This window comes from Phasianus colchicus, chromosome 23, assembly GCF_987193195.1.
Source record: "Phasianus colchicus chromosome 23, bPhaCol1.hap1.1, whole genome shotgun sequence".
Taxonomy (NCBI): domain Eukaryota; kingdom Metazoa; phylum Chordata; class Aves; order Galliformes; family Phasianidae; genus Phasianus; species Phasianus colchicus.
In genome coordinates, this window is record NC_143458.1 from 6,128,777 (window position 1) to 6,145,455 (window position 16,679).

At 43.4% G+C, this 16,679-nt stretch overlaps 1 protein-coding gene across 4 annotated transcripts in view; it reads right to left on the reverse strand.

Annotated features, from left to right (window-relative positions):
* Window positions 1-984: 984 nt before the first annotated feature.
* The window catches only part of FLI1 (Fli-1 proto-oncogene, ETS transcription factor), a 79,496-nt gene continuing 63,801 nt past the window's right edge, over window positions 985-16,679 (reverse strand). For all 4 annotated transcript variants that reach the window (XM_090123409.1, XM_090123410.1, XM_090123411.1 and 1 more), the window contains 3 exons: window positions 3,595-3,657; window positions 2,275-2,322; window positions 985-1,516 (listed from right to left, as the gene is read on the reverse strand). In XM_090123409.1, the coding sequence (XP_089979535.1) occupies window positions 987-1,516; window positions 2,275-2,322; window positions 3,595-3,657 (641 nt within the window). In that variant the 3' untranslated portion in view covers window positions 985-986. The remainder of the gene's footprint in view (window positions 1,517-2,274; window positions 2,323-3,594; window positions 3,658-16,679) is intronic.

Below are 16,679 nucleotides of genomic sequence, written 5' to 3' on the forward strand. Positions count from 1 at the left end.
CAACCCACAAACAACTGAGCTGACAGTAAAAAAAAAAAAAAAAAAAAAAACAACAAACCTGCATTTGTGACCGAGGTCAACTCGTTTTAGTTCATCTTTCTTTTAAAACTGTGAGATATAGGGAAAAATAACTCTGCATAATTTATACAGTAATTTGCCTTCTGATTTGTTGACCCTTTGGATGGCGGTCTGACAAACGCACAGCGTTCGCGAATCGATAGCGGTTGGAGATCCCAGGCTCTGGCAGAGCTCAAGGACCTGCTGTCATCTATCTTACTTCACTTCTGCTTCAAAGAATGTATGTGCATGACATTAAGTTACTTTTTGTTCTGGTGTTTCTGGAGTTAATACACAGTCTACTGAGGTTGCACAGCCTAGAAATTTCCTTCAATGCCCTTTACTTCTTAAAATATGCATGAACATATATATATATATAGGAATATATATATTTTTTTATTTCCAGTTGGGTGAAAATCCTCATCTGCCTTAAAGCTAAGATTCCAGTTGTAGTCCCCTGCAGCCCAAGGTCCTCCTGACTTTGTAGTCAAATTGCCTACCCTCTCCAAAGCGAGAAAATAATTGTAGTCATGTTTTCCTAAGACCCACAGTTGGATCTATGTCTTGTCAACCGGCTTTGAATTCTTAAAAAAATTCTCTCATCAAAAAGCTAATAGTCATTCCAGGTAATGATGAACAATCTTCATAGTCAATTCCTACAGAGGATTTAAGCATTAAAAACCAAAGAAAAATGCAGAGTACTGGCCCAAAGAAGCATCCATCTCTCAGTTCAGGACACAAGAGGCAAAATTACAAAAGTAGAAGGTTTGATCCAGGAATAGCCAATATCCAGTTTTACTTCTGTCCCAGAAAGGCCACAATTATCCATCAAGGGTCCCCAGAAAAACAAAACAAAACAAAAAAATCCCAGATGTAAAAAAAAAGAAGGTCCAACAAGACTGATTAAGGCCACTTGAAGATAAACGCATCTAGTAATAGCTGCCCAAGTGTGGTGATACATGGGCGTTGGGATGGCGAGGAACGTTGGGGTTTGGATAAATGCTTCCAGCAGGGGAGGTCCAATAAGGTGAGGCTGCTCCAAAGAAACTGGATGATGTAACAGGCATAGAAGAAGGATGTGGGGGTACAAAGTTCACCTTCTGCTGGTGGGCATGGTAAGAAGGCATGTAGGAGAGATCTGATGGATACTTGTACATTGACGATTCAGTGGGATGAGGCTGGAGAGCCTGGGCAATGCCATGAAAGTCAAATTTGTAGGCATACCTTTTGCCATGCACTTTGGTCATAATGTTCTTATCATAGTAGTATCGAAGAGCTCGGCTCAGCTTGTCATAATTCATGTTGGGCTTGCTTTTGCGTTCTCCCCAGCGCCGTGCCACTTCATCTGGGTCTGTCATCTTGAATTCCCCATTGGTCCCTTCCCACGTGATACAGCTGGCGTTGGAACTGTCCGACAGCAACTCGAGGAGGAACTGCCACAGTTGTATCTGCCCACTCCCTGCAAGAAGCAAGCCAAAGAGGAAGGGAAATGACATTGTGCTTCCTGCTTAAAAGCAAAGACAAAGGCAGGAAACAGAAGGACTATCTCGATCTTTACTGGGAACTGCTCCTTCAAGCCTTAGAAAAGTCTTATATAGGAATGGATAAACGATTCCCAGCAAACAAATTAGTCAACCCTTTGTTCTGTTTATGAGTTTGAGGTCAGATTAACTTTCATAATGGTCGCCTTTGGCCTTAAAATCTTTGAGCTATTCATAAACAGGTCTCTTTCCGAGCATACTGTTCTGCTAAACTTTTCACTGAATGGTTGACATAGCGTATTTCACATTTTAATTGCTTGCTCTTTACCATGGGTATTGTTCTGGATACCTACAGTTTTCTGTCCAATTACAGGAAGACTTCTTCAGAGTTATGTAAGAGTATTTCTTTCTCGGAAGAGATGACTCCTAGTTTTACTATGTGTAGTTACACTAAGAGTAAAGGTAAAAAACCTTATAAGGATGTTTCCTTTGCTATTTCCTCCAGACATTCCTACAGTAAACAAACAGTATCAGTCCAAAGTGCTTATAGTTATCACTCCCCACCAATTCAGTCCAACTTCATAAACATCCAGTACTTGTGAGACATCAGCTGCTACGATTATTGGCCCTCATAACCAACTCCAGAAGCTGAAAACACCTACTCATCCACTATACACAGCAGCAGAACATCGCAAGGAAATGACAACAGGGGTGCAGAATTCAAAGAGGAACTCACCAGGATTGGCAAGACGGCTACTGGTGGGTCCCAGGATTTGATAGGGATCTAAAAAAAGCCAACAACAAAAGCTATCTTAATAAAAGTTTCATCTAAAAGAAACAGTAATTCATTGCTTTCCATCCTAGAAACCGGTTCACTTTTTGATTTTCTTCACTTGAGCTGCCTTTTCTCCTAGACTGTGCAACAGACCTGACCTTAATTCTTTTTTAACAGTCAACCATCATTTATTCATAGAATCCAAAATGGCACCTTGGTTCTAACTTGGTTCAGACCTGCCAGCTTTCAAAGTCCATAATCTTTTGGCCATACCCTACACTTAAGTGTCAGCTACAACATTCAGCTGCTTGAGCAATACAAGTGTGGGGGAGTAGAGAAGAAACAGATCAGAAGCAAATAGATTTCTTCTAATAGAAATAACTGGTCAGAAGATAAGATTTTCAAATTCACTTGTTCACAGACTGGCTTGCTTCCCTCTGAGATCAATGAAATGTTCACCCAGCTCTCCCTTATTGAGGCAAATGAGGACGTTAGACAAATGAGAGTAATGGGAGTTTTATCACTGGCTCCAATGAGGCTGAGTGTTTCTTGAAAACTCCACAATGCATTTATTAGGAATGAATTCCTTCCCTTTTTGTGGGGCCTCCTCAGCCCTAATGTCTACACTTCTCCTTTGCTTCTCTCTGGTTTTGGTGATTTCGATCTACAGCATTTGCTCGTGGATTGAACTGATGCCAAAAGAACCAACCCCCTAAAAAAAAAAAAAAAAAAAGGATAGAAAGCAGCTGTGCAAAGCAGAGAAGGTGGTATTTAGCTTTTCAAAGGCCCCCTGGGAAACAAGCAGGAAACACTACTGCTTGCTGTCCAGCAGAGTTTGCTTTTCTTATTTGGTTTCCTTTGACTCTTGGGAAGCCCTGTTGATTCTATTCAGAGATGCTTCCATTGGACATCACTGCAAAAGAGGTGAGGAGGCAGTGAGCAGACACTTCACTGCTGCAGCAGGAACAACTGCATGCTTCTAACTGCACTGCATATCATGTTGCTTCAAAGAAGATGCAATAGCTAGGCACTGCACGTGACTCAGATGAAACAAGGATGTTTCTTTTGAATGGGGAAGGACAACGCAGTAAAACAGAAACAGTTTGGGACGGTTGCTGTCAATGCTGGGTCACAGTTGACTCATTGCTCTGAGACTTCCCTGTAGGGCTTTGCAAGTTTGTCCTGTGTCCATGGTTGTTGCTGCTTGGCACGTTTATTTTCCCAGTCCAGTACAAAATACAGTTTCTTAGCAAATGCAGTGATGGCACAGTCAAAAATTACCTGGCTGGGGCCGTTGCTGTTCCGTTGTCTTGTTCGCATTTTGTGTCCCTGCAACAGGAGGACCTGTAAAACCAGGAAAAGATCTGACGTTAATTACTAGCACAGAGAGGGAAGAATGAAGAGGGAATAAGGCAAGAGCAAGATATAATGGAAATAATAGTGATTGAGATGGGAAACATTTTCTAAGCCTATAAAAAATGTGAGGTTTCACTGGAAATTACAAATATCACTGTAAAATGAAAATATGCAGACAAGGCAAGGAAAATACGATGTAGATACCTCATCCATTTTCTGTCTTTTATTATAACTTCCATTCTCATTCACATGCATGTTTGAAAGAAAAAACTGAATTTTACAAATATATTAATTTTGACTTTTTTATGTGGGAACCTTTTTCAGTAACTTTTGGAAAAGCAATCTCCTTTTTGATTAACTCTTCAAGGCAAAAATTGTTGGTTTTACCAAATCAAATATTTTGTTGAAAATATCACAGCCATTTCTATAAATTGATTTGACGTTATATCTGCTCCTCCTCTTCATATCATTTCTCTTAACAGAAAACTGTAACTCCAAGAGTACTCTTCATTTAGAATGCACACGGTTGACAAAGCTGCAAAGCAAAGAAGTGTGATCTGACAGCTGGGTTCTGCCACTTTGATCTGCACCCCATAGGATCTCACTGTGAGTCAGATGTGTCCATCTTGCACTGCTGCACTGGGATATGCCCCAGCAGTGGGAGCAGGGAAATGTGTGGCTCGACATCATCTGGCTATGCTAGCCTGAATGCAGTCTATAGGAACAGAGAACTGATATTTCCAATGAGTTATCAGCCCATGCCCAGGGAGAATTGTGAACTCAGGAATATACCAAACATAGTAAGAAACAAAAGCAGTTTTTTGAGTTGCAGCTCATGCAGAAGGGGCCCTGGCTGCACGCTTCAGTGCTTTCTGCAAAGTACCAAGAATCTCTGAGATTCAGCCCGTGCTGCCTGTATCAGTCCCTGAAAGAATGACACCAGAATTTTGTCATAACATAATTGTGGCTCTTATCTTACTATTCCCAAGTTCTCCACCGTTCTGATGCTCATAACACAAGCCAACCATGTCCATCTTTCCCACAGTCTCATTTTGATCTTCCACTGCAGAACTTGCGATTCACATTGGGACAACTTACTTTTGGTGAGGCCAGAATTCATATTACTGCCCCATCCTGTTCTCCTGACTGCATCACAGGAGGAGGGATCTAATGACAAAAGACAACAGGCACAGATGGGTTGAAATCAACTCTTCCCAGAAAACTTGCAAGGATCTAGCTTTGTGCCTTGGCCTCAACACTCGGTATTATGCACACACTATTGGCTTTCCTCTCCTGAGCACCTCCTGTGCTCCTGTGGCCTTCACACAAAGACAGCAGGCTGTAAATACAGTATTTGGGACTGGCTGTTTGGGCAGTGCTCGAATGTGACACCTTCTGAACATGAAGTACAGCCACTGCATCCAATGGAGTTTAGAGTGCAACTTATGTCCTCCCAGAGAAGGCCTCCTTTCTTAGGACAGAAACAGGCAGAACAGGAGGATGAGATGAACCACAAAACAGACGGCAGCTTGAAAACCCGGGGAGGCCATGGACTTGACACACACAACAAAGAAGCTATTTTAAGAAGGAAAAAGATAAATGGCACTCTCCGGGTGAAATTCAGAAGGTCCCTCTGAGCTCACAGCTGGCACTGCCCCATGCCCCGCCATGCCACGCTGCACAGCTCCCTGCAGGCACAGCACAGGCACTCACACATTCCTCACGGCGCTGGGAAAGCTGCTGCAGCTTTGAAATTACAGACTTCTAGTTATTGGCATGAAAAGGAAAACAGAGAGGGGACGGGAGAGAGAAGGGGGAGAGAGGGAGAGAAATGGGAGGAGGGAAGAGAGAGAAGTAGGGGGAAGAGAACTCTTTTCATGTGCCTGTTTTTCTTTTCTTTTTTTCTTTTTTTTTTTTTTTTTTATTTGCTTTTTTCCCCCTCTTTTTACTAGAAACCGCAAACCCTACTGCAAATAGATCAGACTGAAAAACAAACTGCTACGGTTTCAGCCTGGTACAAAGAGTGGGACAGGACATCTCTGCAAGAGGAGGCAGCACCCCAGCCTTGTCCCTGCTCCCAGGGCTGGAAGCTGGCACACAGCTGGGCACTGCCAGGGACCTTCATCCCCAGCTCAACCCTCAGCAGCTATCACTGTTGTAAATAAGCTGCTATTGATATGATTTTCCTTGCTGGAAAGTCATGAGTGCACCCAGAGCTCAGGCTGTTGCTCTATTAGTGGCTGAAATCAGGAGAGCAGAGATGAGGTCTGAAGCAACCACTGGCTTTTCCCATGTCCTCTTTGCAGCCAGTCTCTGACTTTCATTTCTCCCCTGGGATGTTTTTCATAAGTATTACAACTAGAGCTATTAGAGAAATGTTTTGGGAAATATTTTGAAAGAAACATAGAGGTTCTGAGTTGAGAGAGAAAGGCAAAACCTCAGAAATTTCCAGATTGAGATGCTGATGTACTTTTTTGTTTGCTCAATCAAAAAGCTTTGCTATTATGTAATTGTAATGGAGACGTCACTTAAATGGTGAGCCTGTTAAAAAGAAAGATAGCAATTTTTCAACAGAAAAATAATTTACAAGTTGGGAAAACTATCCTTTCTGAAAAGTAACAGAACTTGTTTGGAAAATTCCCAATTTTCTCTGATTCTTTTGGGTCAGAAAAGGGGGAAGGGAACTAGGGGCCATGGATGGGTTGGTCGATTCACTTGCATCAGCATGTTTCTAGTAAACAAATAGGCCATCATCTGGATAGATGATCATCCTCCTCCTCCTCCAGATGGAGAAACTCTGTCACTGAGGAGGAGGATGCTTTGCTCAAAGTGTTGTGGAAAGAATGTGGAATGCATCTCCTGAGAATTTGTCAATATTAAGTGACAGTATCACAATCAGACATGCTGACCAGGAGTGTATTGTTATGACTGCTTGTGTTGCAAAGGATCAACGCTTGGTCCTCCAGGTAAGTTTGGCTAAGCCTGTCCAAATTATCACTCAGATCATCCCTGTGAATGGGTTTCCTTGAGTGCATGTTTTAGTCCTTAATTTTGGCTTAGAAGGGCAGCATGGATTTGGCTGAGCCAAGATTTAATCCAGATTTGGTGTCCCTTGGATGAGTCCCTCTGCCTCAGTTTCCCACATACAGGTTGGATCGTGGAGTCATGCGTGGGCAGAGCCACACTGGGATGTTGGGCCAGAACTGAGTTATGACTGTGACTTCCCAAAAGTGAGGAGAGTTAAACGTAACAGCAATTGTAAGGCATTGCTATTGAAACAATGTGTTCACTCAGGTCCTGCAGTTTTCCAACTCCTTCAAAAAAAAAAAAAAAAAAAAAATCCACTCAGCTATTTTTGTTTTGTTTTCACAAAAATCCGTGCAACGTGAAAGAACCACATCAGCCCTCCCTGCTTCCAGGCCCAGACTCTAAAGCTGAACGTGTTTAAAGCAAAATGGAAAAGGCAGAGCCAGGGAACTTATCCAGAGACTCGAGTTTCTGCAAAAACAATCTCGTTCCCAGGACCTGACGCCCAGTGGCTTGAAGAGCTTCTACAGAACTCCAGCCAGACAGTTAGTTACAGGCAGAGCCTTATCTGTCATTAAAATCACTTGGATTTTACAGCAAAACTTGCCGAGCTATGGAAATTCAATTAAAAGATTTGGACTGAGGTTCTTTTCTGGTGTAAATCAGCAAATAGGTACAATGAAGCTGGGGGCAAATTTATCCCAGCAAGGGATCAGGTCCCTCCGTCTGTTTTAGACTCAAATGACCCAGTGGAGTAACAGTCCTATGACAAATGTGTGTTCAATACAAAATGGAATTAAAGAGCACAAAATAAATCATAGATGCTTTCAAGAAATGTCATTCTGCAGCTGTCTGGTTTATGTCCAGAAATTCCCTAGAATGAATGCATACTCTATTATGAGCAAGGTAAAGGATATTAATAATGCTTTGCACTTTCACAGCACCTTTCAACTAAGGATCTCACAGCTTTGCAAACATTCACACTCGCAGTGTGCCTGCGAAGGAGGTTAAATATCATTTTATTTATTTACATGCATTAATGCACTTTCCTTGGCTTCAGCTGCCTGTTACCAGATGAAATTTCTTTCCCAGAAATCACACTGTATGAAACATACCACATAGCATTGGTCCTTTCCTAACTACATCTGTTTACTTCTCACCCCAGATCTCTCCTCACCACCCTCCACGCCATTTGGAAGTTCTCATCCTCATCTATGCAAGCCCCCTTTCAAAGTCTATTGGTTCCACTGGAATTAGATGCCAATGAGAAATGATGCGGTGGTGAAGCAGCCTGCTGGGAAAAGGCTTAGCACATGTCAAAATTAGAGAGGTCAAGCCAGGCCATTAGGCAGGCTGTCCAGCAAAATTCAAGAGATGAGTTAAATTATCCTAATCTCTGCAGCTTCTTCTAGACAGACTATCTGGAGGGACTTGGCCTGGGGAAGAAGATGAGGAGTGCGTCCCAAGCACCCCCTGAGTGAGTCTGAGGGACAGAGAGGAGGAGAGCAGCTGCACATTGTGCAGTGTGGATGTAGGAAGCGTGGCATTGCAGTAGGAAAGATGAGGCAGGCTCCATTGCACCACCAGCCCACCTTCACACACCTCCTGTGTGTAGGCTGTGCTGCTCCTGTTCCCCATACCTCTGGGTGATATTTAGGCTAAATGGCATAATAGGCTCATATATAGCTGTGGGCTAGAAGGGATGGGCAGACACCCACAGGCTCTATTCCTTAGGAAACAAGGCTTAATATCCCCAAGCAAATTTCCACACCATAAGGAAGACCTTCCCAAAGTCTGCACAGACCTTTAAGGTTGAATGCAATCTAGTGAACAAGCCATTAGGGAACCACTGCATAAGATATGATGTATTAAAGGGCAATGTATTTCCAGACAGAGTTTGGCCTTACAAATTTCAGTGAAGTAAACAGAGGAAAGAAGGCTGCAAATCTGAAGTGGGCTATGGGATCCATGGGATTCTCCATACAGAATACATTCTGTTCTCTGCAATGAGTCCTTATGCTTCACTAAGAAGAAAGATCCTGGCTTAGTGGCTGGAATTTAAATTAGCATCTCTAAATGGGGAAAGCAGACCCAGGTGTCCTTGGGGATCCAGACTTGTGATTAATCAAAGTGGCCACTTGGGGTCTGTTTTGTGGCAACTAGTTAATAGAAAGAGAGAAAGGAGGGCATAGGACCGCACTGCTTTTCTTCCGTAGGTGAGGTGGTGGCTGGGACTGGCACTGTTCTGGCATTTCAGAAAGATCCCAACATAGGCACACGGGAACAAACCCACTGCTGCTGCAAACCAAACACGTAAGCAAGTCTTGCCAAGCAGCTGAGCGCCCAGCCCTCACACTCCCATCATTCAACCTCCTGGAGATTGCATTGAAGAGGTGGAGCTGTGTTTAAAGCCAGTTGGAGAGAAGAAACTTAGACTGTGGGTTTCTGGAGGGGCAAAGAAGCCAAAAACACCTCCAGCTCTTCCTAGAAACATTAGATGGACTGTTTTAAATCATGGCAGCAAACATAAAGGTTAGAGAGTCAGCAAGGGTCTTCCCAAGCCCACTCAGGCTCAAAGTGTGAGTGCTAAGGTGGTACAAAACCTTACAGTGTCAGCAGCATGAGATTTTCTTACACAAAGCTTTTCTCAGGGCAAAGGTGTAAGGCTCCATCTGCAGGAGGTTTGGCACTGTGTGGCAAAGATGGTAGAACTGAAGTAGAAAGCAGAGCAGAGTGTGAGGAGTCCTGTGACCTATTCAAACAGTTGGTGCACATCAGTGCTTGCCTTCCTGCAACGTTTAGCCCAATAGCACACACCCAGGCATGAGCTATGAGGGAGAGCTTGGAACCTCACCCACAGTATGAATTGCACTGAATTATTTTCAATTCACTATTTCTGCTAATTAAAATAATTAGTTAGCATGTATGCCATATGTCACACTGTGTCACTAGCAGCCAACATTACTATGACTGTTCTCATGATTATGGAAGACATTCCAGTGCCTCTGAGCACAAAACTCATTTGTTTCTACTTCAAGAGCAGAATACTTTGCTCCTTCTGCTAAAAATTCACCAGCACAGGGATCGTATGTGGAATTAAGTACTTCCAAGTCTCTCCAGTAAGGGGAAGCAACTAGCTGAGTGCAAAAGTATTTCAAAATAACTTCTGTACAGTTCCGTTATCAGACTATTTGATTATTTCACAATTTGAAAACCGAATAAACATTTTTAATTATCAAACAGCTCTACATTGCTATTAACCTGTTGCAAAACAGAGAAACTGACACAGAGAGCAAAGCCAAGACTTGGAACGACATTGCCTTTTTGACAAGAAGTCACCTCAAACCAGGTGAGAAGGGACAAAGGGGACAGCTGGATTTACACAAGAGATCTGCTGCAGAGCATGCATGTGAAGAGCAGGATTCACAAATAGAATCACTGGAAGCAGCTAAAAGCTCTGTTATGCACTGCTATCTTTAGTGAAATACAGATCAGAGAGATCAGCTTTTCCCAGTGAAACTCCCACTCTGGGTTTAGCTTTGGATCTAAGCACCTTGCCCAAAGCTGGCTTCTTCCCAGTATCAGCCAGGAACTGGAGCTTGGCAGAATGCATGAACAAAATGAGGGTTCAGGATTTCCAAAGGGTGACCAAAGGAGCTCCTGCACAGCTCTGGAGCCTGCAGCTCTACTCCCCCACTCTGGAGGGCTCTGACCTCCAAACTTTGGAGTCGTTCCCTGTTTGCTTTGAGTCACAGGCGACAGCCCCCAGTTGTGCGAGCGTGGCTAGAAAAACATCCCTGAGCTGTGCAGCAGTGCAACTTCCTGATTCACGTCTGAGTTACCCGCACAATGCTTACAAAGACAAGTTAGAAAGAAAAGGAGGAAGCAGTGAGAATTTCTGTTGTTGTTGCTTTTTTTTTTTTTAATAACGGCAGCAGAAGTCCCAGTGTGCAGCCCATGATGAAGGCTGCGTCCTAAGAACCCCTCCCTGAGCCAGCACTGAAAAGCAGACACTTTTCAGCCAACACTCAGTCACACACACACACTATGGAACCGTGTGGGGCTGCAGATGAAGAGCCACGTGCAGACAGGCATGCTGCAGAGCAATAATGCAGTCACACTGTTGCATGGTAGTGGATGCCCTTGCACATCTATCTACGTGTTCATCCAAAACACACAGACTAATGTGCATCACTATGCAAACAGCACTGCACAGGCATAGAACTAATCTGATGGGGGGGAAGGGAATGGTTGATGAGTTTGGAGTACATACGTGTTGAAAATCACAAACACAAATGGAGAAGTAAAGAAGAAGAAATGTGCACTCAAAGAGAAAAAAGCTCGACACAGCAGTAAGCACATAGGAGAAAAGGGAAGGGAAGGGAAGGGAAGGGAAGGGAAGGGAAGGGAAGGGAAGGGAAGGGAAGGGAAGGGAAGGGAAGGGAAGGGAAGGGAAGGGAAGGGAAGGGAAGGGAAGGGAAGGGAAGGGAAGGGAAGGGAAGGGAAGGGAAGGGAAGGGAAGGGAAGGGAAGGGAAGGGAAGGGAAGGGAAGGGAAGGGAAGGGAAGGGAAGGGAAGGGAAGGGAAGGGAAGGGAAGGGAAGGGAAGGGAAAAACAGACATGCACAAGCTTTGCAGCAAACATTTCTACAGCAAATGCCCATTTACAGCATTTAACCCAGTACCAGGAAATACATTTACTCTTGTCTTAGGAAACAACCCAAGTGCTTCCAAGAGCTTTTGGTGGGAGGGACTGCAGCCCAGCAAACATGTAACCCCCCACACATGTGCAAAAACAGTGCTTGCAGTGCACCCTAGGCAAAAAAATAATAGCTCTTTTGCTGGGAGAAAAGGAAGGATAATGGTTACTTAGAAAGTGCTCCAGACAAGCTGTCAGGTTGAATTCAGAGAACTGGAGTCTACTCTGGGACAGCGCTGGCTCAGGGTGATCCCTTGTGAGTTGGGTTTCCTGCCTGCTACAGCTTAAAGACAACGATTCTTTGTTTCCAGTTTTTCTGGTGAAAAAACACACGCCTGCCTCTGAAGAGGGTCAGGGAGAAAGCAGACAAAACACTAACTCTGGAATTTCAAAGGAAAACAATTAAAAAAAAAGTAAGAAAAAAGAAAAATCCAAGAGCGCTAGCTACTGTCTCTCCTGAAATCATAAATCCCTGCTTCGGCCACACGGTCACATTAAAAGAAGCACCAAAAAGCCTCCCCTTCTTCTGCCATGAACTAAAAACGGGTGAGGGTTATTTCACCACCAAACACACAGATATCACCAACAAATGCACACACAGGAGCTGAGAAGGCACGGAGCTGCAACTGCCCTCTCTGACATGAATAACTCCAGAGGGTTTGTAACCTTTGCTGTGAGCAGGGGGTCTTGCTGACACACTTGGAGAAGAGTTTACTAAAAGTGGTCAGTATTTTTCACGTGGCAATCTTTTAGACCTGAAAAATGGCCTTCCTGAGAGAAGAATTTCATGCAGGAGTTTCAGGCTGTTTTCCTGTGGGAACTGTGCTTGTGCAAGCAGGCTAATTGTGCTGTTTGCCCCCCTCAATCCTGTCCCAAAAACTGCTGAACCTGTTACCCAAAATTTGGAAGTGGGAGTGGTAAAATTTTAATGTTTCTAGCAATATAAAGGAAACTGCTGGGAAAGAGAGGAGTGGGAAAGAGAAGGCTGCTGTGAAGCTGCAGCTTGGACTTACTTTTGAGGTACTGAGGAATTTGCACAAGAGAGATGTTATAAACGCTCCAAAATCAGGAGACTTTTCCCTAGGAGCTCATAATGAACATGGGTCCAAACTCACACTGTGTTCAGAGCTCACAGGTTTGATTATCTTTTTCAATCTGCCAACAGCTAAACAGAACGTATACGCAAGTACAGCTTATATCCAAACAGAAATATTCAGTGTTCCCACAAGCACTTCCATAACGCAAACATAAGCATGTAACAGCCACAGACTAACTCCTTAACATTTGTCTCTTACATTCATGTATTCATGTGCAAATCTGTCTCTGAAATTCAAAGTAGTGCATCAGCTTTTCCTGTACCCTTCTGCAGAGGCAGACAGACGCCTGAGTAGAGGTTGGATTTAGGAGGCTTTTAGCTCATCCTGATCTGCTGCTATTCCAGCTGACTGCATTGCCATAGGCTGAGCAGGGATGAAGACCTGTGCTGAGCCCAGCCTTCAACGAGACCCTCCCTAACCTGTAAGCTGGAAGCAAACACCCACATGCTCCTATAATTTTTCATGAAAGTAATTTTAACACTGACACATAATGATTCCTCTCTGGAATCTGCCAGCACTGCTGCTAAGAGATTGGCACCTGGTTCAAACCCTCCACAGCACTTTGGCCTGAGTATTAAACATGTCAGTTCTGCAGACCCCAACATGCTTAGAAGTAAGTACAGGCTTTAAAGATGTACTGGCCCGAGGCCAGAACAGTCACAACTATACAAGACACAACTCTTTGGCCTTCTAAATGTGAATACACCTCCCATTTCCCTATGGAAACCTGGTTAAATGACAGCATTCTGAAGGTGAGCAATTTAAAATCTCCACGGACCGAGGCAGATAATGCAGTCTCAGATTCTTCTCCAGTGTCTCCAGTACCTGCAGTAGGTCAGTCATTACCCCAGTCACGGAAAATGAAGCAGACCATCTCTCTAGCAGAGTGCTTGGAGAGGGACACAAATCTTTCCATTCAGCAATGAGAGCAACCTCGTTTCATTTTCCAGAAAATTGTTCTCTCGCCAAAAAATACTGGTGATTTTCATTAGAGCAATTTCTTTCTCAAAGGCAGCTGAAGACAATTTGTACCAATGACGCTAAATACCATACTTTTGAGTGTTTATGAGACTGAGGAGCTCGGGCAACAACAAGACTCCTTTGAACACAACCACGATTCCACCTATGTGATCTGAGAACAAAAGGAACAGCTTTGCACAAAAGCTGTCTAAATTTACAGTGTCCGTTTCTGCCATGAAAGCAGTTTAACCCTTAGAAAGCAGTGCCACAGGTTCTGCTGACGCATATAAAGAACTGGCAATGCAGAAGAGAAGTGGGCAGAAGGCTGAAAGCAAAAAGGGAGCAAAGCCTGCAGCTGCAATGCATCAGAGCAGTGGTGTCTGCAGAGCTGCAGCATGAAACCCAGAGCTGTGAGAGCAGTGCTGCCTCGTGGATCCCAGCTCAAGTGGTGTCCTGTGCTCCTGCATGACACAGGGATGCTCTGCCACGTCCATAGCAAGCTGGGGAAGAGCAGAGCCATACGCAGCTTCCACCCCAGCAGGTGGAACAACTGCACCTGTCTGTGTTTCTTTGCCATGTGGGTCGGTTTTCACATTGTGTGAATGGCACGTGTTGCATAGAGCATAGAGGCAGATGCAAAGAGCATGCAATTCCTCCCTGGAATTTGCACAAGCATGTTACGTGCATTAACTGTGTGCTCCTAGAGAATGTGCAAGAAAAATTACAAGAGGAGTGAAGAAAACAGTATTTTCTTCCTGTCCCTGACATGCATTTTACAATTCCATCACCTCATCCTGCTCTGCATTTGAATCCTCAGCAGAGAGTGGTTAGAAAAATTTGTTTGCCTGTTCAGGTGTAGAGAGAAGAAAAATTCACAGGATTAATAGATTCATTAATGTAAAATTAAAAAAAAAAAACAAAAAACTTTTTGTTATAAGAAAGTAAAGCAAGAGAAAATACTTATGAAAAAAATTGTCATTTTGAACTTGAAGTTCCTTTTCACCACCATCTTGAGCACAGCCCATTAAAAAGCCTTAAAAGGAAGCAAAGAAAATCTTCTTGTCTGATGGACTCAACAGAGGCTGAGGAATTCCATGTCCAGTTTTATGTCCATCACAAGTTTCCTCTGGGATATTGGACAAGACACTTGACTCTGCTCTCCCAGTTCCTTATCTGTCAGCCTGTCATGTTCACATCTCTTATCCTGTCATCTTATCTCACTGATAATATTTGGAGCATGAATCAGTTACACTGAATTGGTTAAACTGAAATTAGTTGGTTTCTCCTACAACAGTATTCAAACATTAAATAAATGTAAAGGAAATGTATGCGCTCTAGGAAGAAATGGAAGTGTAAAAGATGGGATTTCAGCATTTCTATGCTAGTTCCTGATTTTTATTTGAGTATCCCATGGGTGTGTTTAGTCCTTTATTGACATATGATGAAAGTACCATGTAAAGTACAAATGCCTGGCTGACAGAAATCAAATGCAAAGTTCTGTCAGCTGCACTAAAGAAACACACTTGAGGGCAGTAAAAATGGAGGGAGGGAGAGAAATGTTTTTCCCCTTTAATTTCTTTCTGCCCAAGCTACTCTAGACCCTACTTAGAAAGACAAAGGGTACAAAACGTTCTGAGGAGGGTAATTTTACATGGAGCATTGCTCTTTACTAAGAAGAACAGTGCTTTCTTCCCTTTGTGTTTATCAATCACCTGGCCTGAGACAGAAAGAACAGTCTTGGATGTGCATGTATGTTTTATGGGGGAAGCTGTGGGGGAGCACATGCACGTGTGTCTGCTTTATTCAAATAGGAGCTAGCCAAGCTTGTATTATTTTTAAATGGATGACTGTTAGGGTCAGAGCAGTCAATCACAGATGGGCCTGAATGGCTTTACCTTTGTAACGTACCACATTTTATCAACTGATGCCTGTCTCATAAGGAGAGAACAGCATGCCAGGGAACAGAAAGCTCAGTGGATGGTTATGTACTGGACAAAAGAGGCTGCTGCAAAAAGCAGCACTGATATTGTGCTCAGGGTTCAAGACAGATGTTGGAATGGAATGCAGCGTAGTACGAGAGAGAAGTGCTGGCTGTGAGAGCAGTGCTAGCCAGACACACCATGCAGAAGCTTGTTAAAAGTGTGATGTCAGTTTGCTGTAGCCTTGCAGTGAAATGGGGGTTTTGTCTCTCTCTCCAGCTGCTTACATAAAAAGCTTTCTGCCTTTTCCCTCTGCTCTGAAATACAAACTTGTGGTTTGTCAATGAAACCATGTTCTCCTGAAAAGCACAGAAATGTTCATACTCTGGGTGAGGAAACTGTCTCAGAATGAGAGCACACGGCTTCTGGGTGGGTTATCTCATATGGCAGATGTGAAATTTCACACTTTCCACTCAAGTTTTTTCAAATGGAGGCACTGATCACTGTTAAGTGAACAAAGACAATGTTTCTGCACTTAAAGCTAAGTGAAAGAAAGACTTGACTGGAGGCTGGCAGCCCTACACAACCTGTTACTGAGTACAGAACCAGACTTTTGGACTCTGATGCCCTACTTGGCCTTCAGCAAGTCAGCTGTTTGACTGTGACTTCCCATCTTATCTAAGATGAGGTTTGTGTGTCATACTCATCACACCAACTGTCATAATGTCATTGTCCCTGAGAAACCAGGTTTTCATTAAAAGTGAGAAAAAGGATTAGAACTGTGCCTGCAAAAGAAAACCCAGAAAAACTGTCTGAAGGATGTTTAAGTGGCTCAGAAGCTGGACAGGGCAAAAGTATGGCAGTAACTTTTAATCTGTGTGGTTTTCACAAGTGGCTTTGGAGCATCTGAGTTGCCTTTATTCAGTAATGGAATTTATTGTGAGATTTCCCTGCACACAGCAGGGGGTGAAACTAGATGGTCATTAAGGTCCTTTCCAACCCAGGCCATTCTATGATTCTATGATTCTAAGATCTGATGCCTTCATCTACAAACTTACTCAGAGAAATACTGTATTAATCTTAGTTGTGTATCTGAGGTTTAAAACTGTTTCATATAAAGAACAGAAAACACACCATCAGCTCATCAACTCAGCAATACCCAAGTGTGAAAATGACAGATAGGAATTTCATGCCACGTTGTCGGCCAGAGAAGCAGAGATGAGATTTTCAGCATGGGTGGAGCTTCCAAACTGTGAATTATTCCAATTTAAACAGATAGTGTATGCACAGATGACAATGTTTTCATGCCA